The sequence below is a fragment of the Pezoporus flaviventris genome, unplaced genomic scaffold (genome assembly GCF_033815535.1).
Source record: "Pezoporus flaviventris isolate CSIRO_AGI_PZ_B2104156 unplaced genomic scaffold, CSIRO_AGI_Pfla_v1 ptg000083l, whole genome shotgun sequence".
Taxonomy (NCBI): Eukaryota; Metazoa; Chordata; class Aves; order Psittaciformes; family Psittacidae; genus Pezoporus; species Pezoporus flaviventris.
This window is the reverse complement of record NW_026892631.1, coordinates 4,073,643-4,085,654: the sequence shown is the minus strand read 5'-3', so window position 1 is coordinate 4,085,654 and position 12,012 is coordinate 4,073,643. Positions and strand designations below refer to the sequence as shown.

The 12,012-nt window shown below is 38.2% G+C and overlaps 1 protein-coding gene across 7 annotated transcripts in view; it reads left to right on the top strand.

The window, feature by feature from the left end:
* ENAH (ENAH actin regulator) overlaps window positions 1-11,802 on the top strand; it is a 94,759-nt gene extending 82,957 nt beyond the window's left edge. For 4 of the 7 annotated variants that reach the window (XM_061475401.1, XM_061475405.1, XM_061475407.1 and 1 more), the window contains 5 exons: window positions 468-534; window positions 2,972-3,034; window positions 7,160-7,238; window positions 7,965-8,022; window positions 8,828-11,802. In XM_061475401.1, coding sequence (XP_061331385.1) covers window positions 468-534; window positions 2,972-3,034; window positions 7,160-7,238; window positions 7,965-8,022; window positions 8,828-8,865 — 305 coding nt within the window. In that variant the 3' untranslated portion in view covers window positions 8,866-11,802. The remainder of the gene's footprint in view (window positions 1-467; window positions 535-2,971; window positions 3,035-7,159; window positions 7,239-7,964; window positions 8,023-8,827) is intronic. The other 3 variants (XM_061475403.1, XM_061475406.1, XM_061475408.1) reach the window with 1 other exon arrangement.
* Window positions 11,803-12,012: the final 210 nt, after the last annotated feature.

The window sequence follows — 12,012 nt, the reverse complement described above, 5'->3', positions numbered from 1 at the left end:
CATATGTGTTCATACTGTAAACACTTGTGTTACAAGGACTCAGGTGACGCTCAAGGCTTTCTTTTTCTGTACTTTAATAGTACCATCCCCCAGTATTTGAAGTTGACTATTTGCTTATAGTTTCAGAATTCCATGTTTCATGACTGAAGCAGTCGGATGTATAAGGCACAGGCAGACATGCTCCCAGTTGGATTAAGAATCAAATGGCATTTATGATGCCTAGAACAAAAGCAAGAGTTCAAGATGCCATCACAACATGAATGGTAGTATGACTAAAAATAAGATAAATACAACAGGTGGTAGCTTAATATGAAAGAACTAATGCAATGTAGTAAGTAACAAAACCCCAAACCAAAACAAAACCCCACAAAGTCTGACTTAAGATGCCAGGTACTTGAGGTTTCCTCACATAAGTTGCACAACAAATAGAAAAGGACCATTTTTAATCTTGTCACTATGTTTTCCAGAACTAACAAGAAAGCCTTGGGAAAGGACAAATACAGTGAATGGAAGCAAGTCGCCTGTTATCTCCAGGTACTCCCTTTTGTGCCAGCTATCTCCTCCTTACGCTTGTTGTTGTTGCACATGCTGCTAAAGCTGCTTGACTAAAATAGTAAAAATTGACTTAATGGTATGAAAAGCAAAATGTATGGGGTTAAAATTTCTGCTGTGAAACTGCATTTGTCAGTGTTAATTAGGAATGAAGAGTTGCTTTTGGAGAATGCTAGTAAGCAAAACATTTGACAGTCAAGTCCAAAGTAAAACCCAGAAAGACTTCCTAACAATTGCTGGTGTATATCTTCGATTAAGGTGTATGTTTGCCTACAGCAATGTTTAATTTTTTCTATTTCTTTAATTTTTAAAGTCTGTAATTCACCAAAAGTCACCAAATTTAGTGCTGTGATTTGTATGTTCAGTAGTCTATCTCCTTTTTATTTCTGTGCTAGTCATACAATGGTTATCTAGATATTTAAGCCATCTTAGTAAGAGTTGATCCTGCGGCAGTTTTCAGTAGCTGTCTCATACCAATCCAGAGGAGTCAATCCTAAAGAAAGGTGGAAATATTATACATCCCTCAGTGCATTAACCAGTCTTTGGTAATTTGTCAGCTGGAACTTTGGTAGGCACTGGGTGTTTTGGTAGGCATTTCAGTAGTGCAAGAGCGAAATGGCTGCCTTAGCTTTTTCTGAATTGTTTTTTGAGGTGTATTTAATTGCCATTTACATTAAGAAGGTTTGCGGTCCATTTTAGAGTTCATATACATTCTGTGTACAGAGGTTAAAGGATTCTGACTTCTGATAACCTGACAAAGTTACCCAAAGTTCCTGAGAAATCAGGAAAACACATTAAAATTGAGAATGCTGTGTTTGAAGTTGCTTGAATTCTCCCTAAAATTCAGGCCTGTTGGAAACAGATACGCAAGATTTGGTGACTACAGAAGAAAAATTTATTGTTCTCTAAGTGGCATTACTTGTGATTGAAGTTACCATCGAGGTCTTCAGTTCTGTAACACACTAAACACTCTCAGCCTATACCAGTATCCATGTCTGTCTTTCAGATTAAATCAAGCAGCTTAAAATGTCTCCAGCCTTGATTCTGGTTGCTTGCTTTGCAGGTGACATTGGTAGTGATGTACACCCTGCTATACTGTCAGTGTAACAAAATACTGCTTTACTTTTAGGCCTGACTTCCCCCTATATTCTTCCCCACACCCCCACTAGATCTAACTCCTTTAACCAAGGTCTCTTTTTCTCAAGGAGATCAAGGTCTTGATACATGGCATTGAGGGGGTACAGAAATAATTTGTGTGAGGAATTCTAAAGAGCATTTTAGATTTCACAGTGTTTAAGACAGTTGCTGACCTGGCCCTTTGGCTATAGATACCCTATGGATAAACAAGTGAAGTAAGGAAAGTGTGTGAAGGGATTCATAAGTAGGGCAGCTCTCCATAGCAGACTCCTTTGGGGAGTTTTGGGTGCCCTTAAGTCTTTACTCTATCTGTCCCTACAGCCGGAGCCTTCTTACAACTCTTTTATGCATCCCATTTCATTGATCTTGTTTCAGCTGGTGAAAATAGCAGAGGTTACTGTGGTCTGTTTAAACATGTTTTCTGACCTAGAAGAGAACAGGAGTACAGAGGAGTTTTGAGACTTCTCTTGATGTATTGAGACGATCTCTCCATTAAACTTTTGTCTTCAGTCATCCAATGGAAGATATTGATAGGATTCAGCTTGATGAGAGCCTCACTGGGTGTATACTCTAGAAGTACATCCAAAATAAGAATTCCATATCAGTATTTTTTTCCAGTGCCATCATAACACACAGGAAGGTGCCATAGCATGTATTCTGCGACTGCTGGTACAGTTTCTAGTTAGTGTTGACAGTTTGCTCTGCCAGGATGAGGAATGTTTCGTAGACCGAGGAAGAAAATGTATTAGTGGAAGTTTCTCTTGAATATCCTTGCATTTTAGTTAATTTTCCACAGTTACCAAGTTTATCTCAGCAAGCAGCTTGTTTAAGTGGCTTTGTTTCAGTGAGTTAATCAAAGGGTGCAGCTGTTTGAAACACTTAATACCTTCTTCCCCAGAAGGGGATATCTTTCGCCTGGTAAGGCTCGAGAACCTGCTTCTGACCTCTACAGAGTATGTGAGTCATTTACAGGGATTAAACAAAGCATACCTCAGAAACTGGTGAATAAGCAAAATTTTCTCTTCAGAGCTTCCAAACAGGCAGACAATGAAGGAGTTGTTATTCAAAATGAATGTTCTGAGTATTTTAAGTTAGTGTCATGCTTAAAATCAGACCCTTTTCTTGTAGCAGACTTTGAAAAGACTTAAGCAACATGCTTTTGGTATTTCCTGAAATATTCTTGGAACACAACTGGTGAAACTCCATGGCATTTAAGGTGCTAGAACTGAACAAAATTAAGACCTATTATAGCTTGTTAAGGTAGTGTTTCTCCCCTTCGTAGACGGGAATCTCCGTGGAAAAATCTGCTTGCTTCTGAAAACAGGTTCTATGATTCATTAAACAGGTATCATCCTGTTGGGATTTGGGACTTTGTAATAACCATTTTGACCAGTTCAGGGTTGGACTTTTTCTACATGGATTGGTAATCACCACATGCACCACCAGGTTCCTCATCACATTTTGTTTGTCCAGTTGAGCCTATTTTTGGACTGGTTAAAAGCAGATGATGTCAAAGGCACATTGAGATGGATTAGGAACTAGCTATGAATTTGTAGTAGCTACTGGTTTTCTGGCAGTTGCCACCTGCAAAAATGCATATTCCTGTTGGATATGCTAGCATTCAGTGAACTATTCACAGGAATAGCAAATATATTTCCAGGTGGGTTTTCACATCTGCTTTTCACAAATTAAGTAAAGATAAACATGGGAAAGGAAAACCAAAATACTTGAAAAGGGAAATCAATGTTTCTGCTGGGAATATATCCACAAGTTAGAATTAACATTGTGTGTATTTTAAGCTGCAGATCTCTGTTTCACTGTCTGTAGTGGCAGTCTTAAAATCCGTCAGGTTTTTTAAGAGCTTTCCACAGGTAAATGTTTTGGAGCCCCTCGGAATTACTGAGTCAAATTCCAGCTTTGTTTTCCATGAAGGCACTCATTGTGGTGACTACTTAATCTTTTGTATGAAAAGTTCCCCTTTAGCTACTTATCTTGGGTGGTGTATTCTGCATGTTGGCATGAATAAGAATCTTATCTTGCATGCTTGATATAAGGTGTTTTCTGAACTGTGGAGGTTGCCTTACTGTCCTGTTAGGCAATGCTATGAAAAACCACACGGGAGAGCTCTTTAGCCATCTTAGCATCAAATGGTTGGGGTGTTTTACTCACTAAATTTCAGTAGTTAATGTTTTCCATAACGGCAACTGCATTCACCATTGATCTTTCTGCTGAGCAAATTGAAGAAGGAAAAACAGGATAATTCTTGCAGGATGACAGCTACATTTGCCTGAGATTAGAAATGATCTAGTTTACAAATGATGGTCTCTCACATTTGAATGAAGAATGTCTTGCATTTTGGAAAGCAAAAATGGAATGCATTCTTAAGACTGAGTCATAGAGTTTATGAAGAGACTTTCCAGTTGAGATTTTTAACAGGTAGCAGGAATATACAATGTATGACTGGTAGAGCTGGCTTTTTATTCTAAAGACGTGAAGCAAAAGAAACATTTCAGGTGTTTTTTAAGCACTCTGTCTGTGGAGACCTTTTCTTTAAAGTCATCTCATTAAAATATTAAAGTCATAAGTAATTTTATTAAAATATTCAAGTATATTCTTGTTTGGGTTCTTCCATTAAGGCAGGTAGCAGGTGCCTGGTTTCAGTTGCCAGGGGTTGCATTTGGGAGTTCACTGATTCTTTTTTTGGTCATGTTGGGTAAATGCTGTAATATCATCATGTATGGGAATGAAGAGATAGTCAATGGAAATGATCAGAAACTATATATGGAGAATTGGAAGACCTCATGCTGTTCTGCTTGGAGTCAGTGTTCAGTTTTGAGGGGTAAACTGCAAGTAACACTTTTAATATCAGACACATGATGAAGCAGCAATTGCCAAAGATCTCATCTTGAGGAATGTTTTTGAGCAAGGAATTCTTTCATAATGAACTAAGCTCTGATGATATCTAAAGAGTTTTGTAAATGATCCTAAACTGTGGTTTGTCTTCATAGCATTAGCACACACTGTAGAATTTCTGGTGGTTGTGAGGTGAATTCTATTTTCTGATTTCTCCCACTATCCAAGCTACTGAACCTTTCACTTTCTGTCTTCCTCAGTAGATCATGTATTTCACTTTGGTGTGTTTCAAGCAATAATAATGTTAGTGATTTCCCTCTTGGAGCTTACATCTAAACAGTTGTAGCAATTGAGTATTTTGATCCCAAGTGAAGAACCAAGCTGGTAGAACAACACAGGATGTTCCTGCACCTCTCTGCTTTGATGCAAAGTCCAGCAGCAAAGGGATAGTTAATACAATCCCTTTTGCTGACTCTTTTGTGTGGTTAACTACAGTTTTTTCCTAAGCGGGTGCCACTAGGCTTGACATAACTGACTCAAGAGCACAGAAATAATCGTGAAGCATTAAAAAGATCGTCGAGAGGTTTCTACCACCTACACTGGAGTTACTGCCTTTTGAAAAGATGAATGGGCTCAGGTGTACCAATTTCAAATGTCCTGTCACCAGGATTACTTGGTAGCTATGAAGGTTTTAATGAATCTTTTGAATGTGGCAGGCTGTTCAGTGACACAGGCATATGTTGTTATAGGTTAGGGGGAGGCAAAATAGGCAACCCTTGTGTCCCATGTTGTTTCTTAGCATTTCTCAGACTGGGAACCTATAAGATGTAAAAGTATCTGATGGAAAGCACAAATGTGAGAAGGTTCTTTAGTAGCAAAATGACATTTTGGTGTGGATGCCCTTTTCTGTTGGGAGTTGCATTTGGAGTCCTAAAAGTCATCCAGACAGTCCAGTATAAGGCTCATTTACCTGGTACTGAACAAAGTGTAATAGGACAATTTCTTCATAGATGTACTGCTGTATTGTAAGAGAAGATGCATGAAAGCTGAAAGTAGTGATTTTGTAAAAACAAGCCTCCATATATATATAGGCTCACTATTCTCTTTTTCTGAGAACACAGTTTTTCTTTGTTAGCTAAACTAAAATACATAAATGGAAATATTAAAGCAGTGGCTATACTGCTTGTGTCCCTCACACACCCTGCTTTATTCTGAAAGAAGTTCATTTCATACTGTATATTTGAGCGAAGATAAAGCACAGAACTGTGCTTTTCCTGCTGGTTTGTCTTTTTTTGTTCCTGGCCACCTTCCATTGTAATAAATAAAGTTATACTTTCAGGTAACAAATCCAGAAAATACACTGCTTGATGAATTCCTCCTATGTAAGAATTTTGAAGTGAGACACTGAGTTTTGGCCAGGCTTTTTTGTTCAGTGATGTCACATACAAGGACAAGAAAACAGGACCTAGTTTAGCCTACTAATACGTTTCCCTTCCTTAACATTATCATAGTGTGATAATTCTAAACACTGGGGAAACCTCCTGGCGTGAGCAGTCAGCAGTTTTTATCAGCAGCTTCTTTTTGATTTAACATTTTACAGGACAGTGGAGAGAGAATGTTAACCAAGATGTAAAAAGCAATTAAGAACAGCAGAGCATTCTTCCCTTTGTCCCACTCCATCTATCCATCCATCCATCCATCCATCCATCCATCCATCCATCCATCCACCCACCCACCCACCTGCTTCGGAGAACCATTTCTACTGTTAGCATCTAGGTTCTGTCGCTGCCAATAGCTGTAGGTATGCAAGGCCCTATGGAAGTGTAGTAAGTACATGAGTCTGAGTTACGCCATGTAGAAACAGAGGGCATCAGAAAAGAAAAGTGAGAAGGTAGGAAACCTGCTTCTGGAATGTGTGTTAAAAATACAGATTGATCTTGCTAAGCTCATTTTTTGATGTCTTAAGAGAGTTTTATGTAAGCAAACATTGAATGTGACATAGTCCAAAACACTACAACTTCTGAAGCATTATCTTACAAATCAAGCTTGCTGTTACAGTATTTGCTTTCAATAGCTTTAGAAAGCAATTGATGGAATAGTTTAGGTTGGAAGAGAGTTAGATAAGGTTGCTCAGCCCTGTTCTGTCAAATGTTGAAAATCTGCCAGGATGATTCCACAGTATTCATACAGTTCCAGCATCAACATGTAGTCATTAGTGGGAGTGTTCCTTTGAGAAGGCCTCTTTTGAAACGAGGAAGCAGCTGAAAAGGGAGAAGGGAAAGTATTTGACATTTGAAGGCATTCAGCTTTTCATGCCCGTTATGAAAAAATCAGAAACCACTGTCAGTGAAACCTGTCTGCCACTTGAAAAGTTCTTGTTTTGAACTAATAACTCTTACGGTATTAGTTCCAGTGTGTGGAAAGTATTCTTGGTTGTTGCTTTCTATTCTGTGTGGTATTTTGGGTCTGCTTGATTTTCCCACCCTCCTACTCCCAACATTATTTTTTTATTCTGATTCTCTACTATGGTTTTGGTGAACACAAGTTTGATGAGGAAGTCCTATGTATCCTGTAATAAAGACTGACAAATAATTCAAGGATGTGTTTTGTACTGCAGACCAAAATCTACACCAGCGGGGCAACCCAGTGCCAATGGAGTACAGACAGAAGGTCTAGATTATGACAGATTGAAACAGGTATGTATATAATGTTTTGAATAGAAAACTTGGGTATAAGAACTTGTAGCTGTCTAATACCACTTTTTAACTGTTTTGCTAACTAGTTCCAGACTTAAATAATGATTTAGTAATTATTAGTCTACTATTATTTGTCCCCAGACATGTTTCAGTATCGTTAGGAGCTGTAACTGTAGGATGGTGGCTTACACAGCCCCATCACTTTCTCACAGATGCTGATTCCTGCTTTTGCAATATCACACACAAGTGTGGTGATATTATGCTGTTGATACTATAGCTAGAACTGGGAAACTGGTTTGCCTGGAAATCTTTCCTTATCCTCTCTCTGCCCAAACAAACAAGGAAACCAACAAACAACAAGCCCTCAGGAGCAGTTCTAGCTTTTATTTTACAGGGCTGTGGCAAGTATTATTTTTCCTACTTTTATTTAGCACTTACGTTAGTGCAAAGTCTAACCTCAGTATGTCCCTTCTTCTCTCATAAATTGTAGAGGAATCAATTTATAGGACTTCTCCAGAAAGTTTTTTCTTCACTGTACCAGCAGTGAGAGTGTTTTAGGGATGCTTTACGCTTTGGGGATTAACTTGGAAGCTAAAGGGTGGGTTATGCATTTCAGAAGGATTAAAGGATGGAAGAATTTCATATTGCTCTCTGCTGAAAATGACAGGTGGCAAGACTGGGCTGTTTGTGTTGAAAAACTGATCTATTTATGTTCTGACACCACAGGACATTTTAGATGAAATGAGGAAGGAGTTAACGAAATTAAAGGAAGAACTTATTGATGGTAGGTATCCATCCGTTTGCTGCTGCTGCTGCTGCTCAGTCTTAGAGCAATTAACTACAGGTATACAACAAGTGTAATGTGTGCCTAGCCTGACAATAATGTATTGGTAAAAGTAGCTCTGTGCTTACTCTGGTGGCATACTTTAATTTGTGCCAGCCCAGTTCCGACTGACTTTGTTTCCGTGTTTTCTCTCCTGCATGTTGTGTCTGAATAGAACATTGACACCAGTTTCATTTAAAAGCAGTTGGAGGGATGCTATATTTGAGTGATTTGCAGTTATCTTTAGTATCATGTGGTGGTAGGTGGATTAGTCTTAAATAAACCAGAACTGCCAAGGTGCGTATTTCAAAACTGGTGATACTTAGACTAGGTTTGTGCTTCCAGCTTTCAGTTTTCTTTGGTCTGTAACGTAAGAGTCAAAGAAAAGAATTCTCACTATTTTCATTTTTAGTTTAACAGAACCTATTTTCCTAAGTAGTCCTCTGTAGTTGAGGGATATCATTGAGAAAGTATAACCTTAGAAGATCCACCAATGAAGAAGGAAATAAAACTCTGTGTGTGACTTACTGCCTTGGTGAGCATTTTATGTAAAAGTATGGAAGAGAAAAAGGGACAGTAAACTGATACCACTGGTGGTAAAATACCAAATGTCTGAAGCCACATGAAACTATCTTACATATAGGTTATTCACATTATAAGACTTGGAGATGGGTGAGCTTTCTTTAAGAGGTCAGTTGCGTATCCTGGCTTTCTGCTTTAACTTTGAATATTTGATGTGTTAACTTCTGTCTTTGTCTCTCTTTAGCTATCAGGCAGGAACTCAGCAAGTCGAATACTGCATAGAAAGACTAGTACTAAGCCGATGTGACTCTTTAACTTGGTATAAAACTGACTACGTTTTGTGAGCTGTTAGAAGAAAACGGAGCCAGACAGACACTTGGAAGGAGGGAGAAAACAACCTATTCTGAAAGCTTCAGACACATCACTTGGGTGATACGCTATTCCCCTCCTAGTTTGCAGCTTTTTTCTGACCTTTACAGCAGGGTGGAAAAGACTCTTAACGTTACTGTAATGATTATGCAGAAATTCCTACACCTATCAGACAAGATCACAGTGCTTTGAAGTCTACTCATGTCAAGATAAAATTGCACATGTTTCAGAATTTGTTGTTAAAAAAAACAGGGAAAAGCGTGGGAAGGCTTTTCAGAGAGGTTTTCTTTGTTAATGAAGGAGTTAGCAAGTTATACTGTTGTACTTCAAATGTATCTCAGGTTTGTCTTCCTATCATATCTGATACTTCCATGCATAATTTACAAGATCAGATGTGTAGAAGTTCAGTTCACGAAACGTGGAACAATTAGAAACGCGTGCTTTTAAAGGGCAATATTTGTAAGTGAATGACCTAGACAGTGATGACATATCAAGATTTGGGAATTTTATGGTAGGAAGCCTCTCTAGTTAGCCTTCATGCAATTTTATAGGAAAATGAAAAACAGCAAATACAGTCCAGAGTTTAAAGATGTAGATGCCTTCCTACATTGTTACGATGCTTTACCAAATCTAAGACTTCGACATAATGCGAATCAGCAGTCAAATGTAAATCATTAGTATGTTGTAGATTTACGGTAGATTTTGGGGCTTTTTTTAGATTTATGCATGTGGACATTTTTGTAATGTAACACAACACAGCCAGCTTTTTAATTAAAAGAAAAATTGCATGTCACAGAGTAGCCTTTTCATTTGTAAGGCTTAATTTATGCCCAGAAAGATGTGGGATGAGGGAGGGGGAAGGTGACACATTTTTATTACTTTCTACACTTTTTCTTCATCTTACATGCATGTGTAATAATGAGGGAAAACACTACTTTTATCAGTAACCATGTTAATGGAACCAGGTACTTAATCCTTTTGTATCTTTTTCAGTTTTCTATTTGAAATTCAGTAAGACTTCCATAATGGTTCTTAAACTCCCATGTGAACCGAACTCATTTCTCGGTGAGAGAACAAATGTGTAAGCATCTGACTTTACTGAGGATGCCCCTGTGTAAGTGCGTTGTCCTTTACCTTTTTACCATGACCCTCTGCTTCACTCTTTTCTGAGAATCCTTGTTGGTTGTTTAATGAAACAGGGCAGCAGTTAGTTACCTTAGAACGACAGAGCATCAGGTCACAGCAAATGTCCCCTTCTCATTTATCTGCCACCCTCCTTCCAAAAAGATCAAAACCGACAAAAGACCTCACAGCTCCACACAACCCAGCCTCTGAAACAAAGAGGAACTGTATGCCATTGGTTTCAGTCAGCAATTTGAGAATCATTGTTAGGGGAGATGATACTTTCCTGTTTCCCAGGGTTTTCAGACTTTATGCTTGTAAACTTTATTTTTTTGAATTTCTTTAATGTGGTACAATTCAGTGGAATAGAAATTCCATGAATTGGATCTATAGTGCTTCAGACAAAGAACATGGATCAGAATCTTCCCTTTTTCCTTTGCACTGTCAGTTTTTCTGAGCCGTAACAGTGCCATGTTTGCTTTGGGGTCTGTGCTGGTCCAAAAGAGAAGTTTATTTACAACTTCTGGAGATTAATGTTTCAGCTTAAAAGTTATATGCAGCTCCATTCGTAAGACAAATGCTTTCAGTGACATACTGTCTTAAGTGCTGAACACCAAGGCAAAACAGCACTTACAGTTTTGGAAAGGCTTCGATGAGAAATTTTTCTCCAATTCAAACATTTCCTGTTTCTGAAGGTTCAAATTCTAAGAGAAGACTACAGTGGAAATAGACAAAAACATTTTTCTGCATGCATTTATTGAAGGCATTAGAAACCAACTCTGTAGTAAGCTTGTCAAGTGCTGTTTTTCTCAAAACAAGAGGAGGCATTTTCATCTTTGTTGATGTAAGTTTTTGTTTTACGCGGACTTTTTGCGCATTGAGGACGTTTACCGTTGTCAGAAATCATGTTTGATTTGTTTCTAGGAGAGTTCAGGAGTAGCATAGTGGAATAGTGTGAATGGGTATAAAGTGGTCCAAAACTAAAGGCTGAACTACTAGATTGTGCAAGGAACTGGCTTATGCACTAAACGTTTTGTGCCTTGGTCTACAATTAACATGATTTCTGTTTAAAAGAAAAAGGAACAGATATTGTCTTTTGTGCTGCTTCTACATACACACTTTCTGTAATCCCAAACCACCGAATTGGTTCTTTCCAGGAAATTGGATTGAATTAAAGATTACTGTAGACATTTCCTGTCCTCCTGACAGTTGCACCATTTCCAGAGATTTCAGTATTGAAAATGAACCGCAGAAGCTGGGGTTATTTTGCTTACTGCTGAGTTCTTTAAAAACCATATTGTGGTGGTTCTGTGCTTTTGTACACTGGATGTCTTAAGCTGAGGGCAGTTTAAGGGATCCTTTCTAATGCCAGGAAGGCATTGCTTTCCTCAACACTGTGATCTGACCTGTGATAAACCTGCACTATAGACAAGTGGCTACCAAGTCAACTGCAAACCAACTGAATGTAAATCTTAGTGCTGGTGCTGAAATCTCTTCCGATACTCATAATGATTTCCAGTTCATTGTTTTCGAAAGTTAACGAGCACCAAGTGTCAATCAGAGACTGAAGATGATCACTAATGAATGTTGACTTTTCATACATTTAGGTTTACCTTCTTTTTAGTTTCTCAGTTCATTCTCTGCTATTTTTATCATATTGTGTCATTTTAAATTTCTTACATGCTAACGTTTTGTTTGAGCGAATGAAATAAAATTGCAATATATACATGTTGCCACCATTTATTTCTGGAACTCTGTAGAAGACTCTCTAAGGTTTACTGCTTGAATTCCTGAAATCTTTGCTGAATCTTCTGATGCAAAAACAGAAAGGAGGAGTGAGATCAAGGAGTAAGGAACGATCGCAGTCAGTAAAGTGAAGACTTACCTTACAAAGGATGTCCTTGCAGGGACTGTGTAACATTCATGAATGCTAACTGC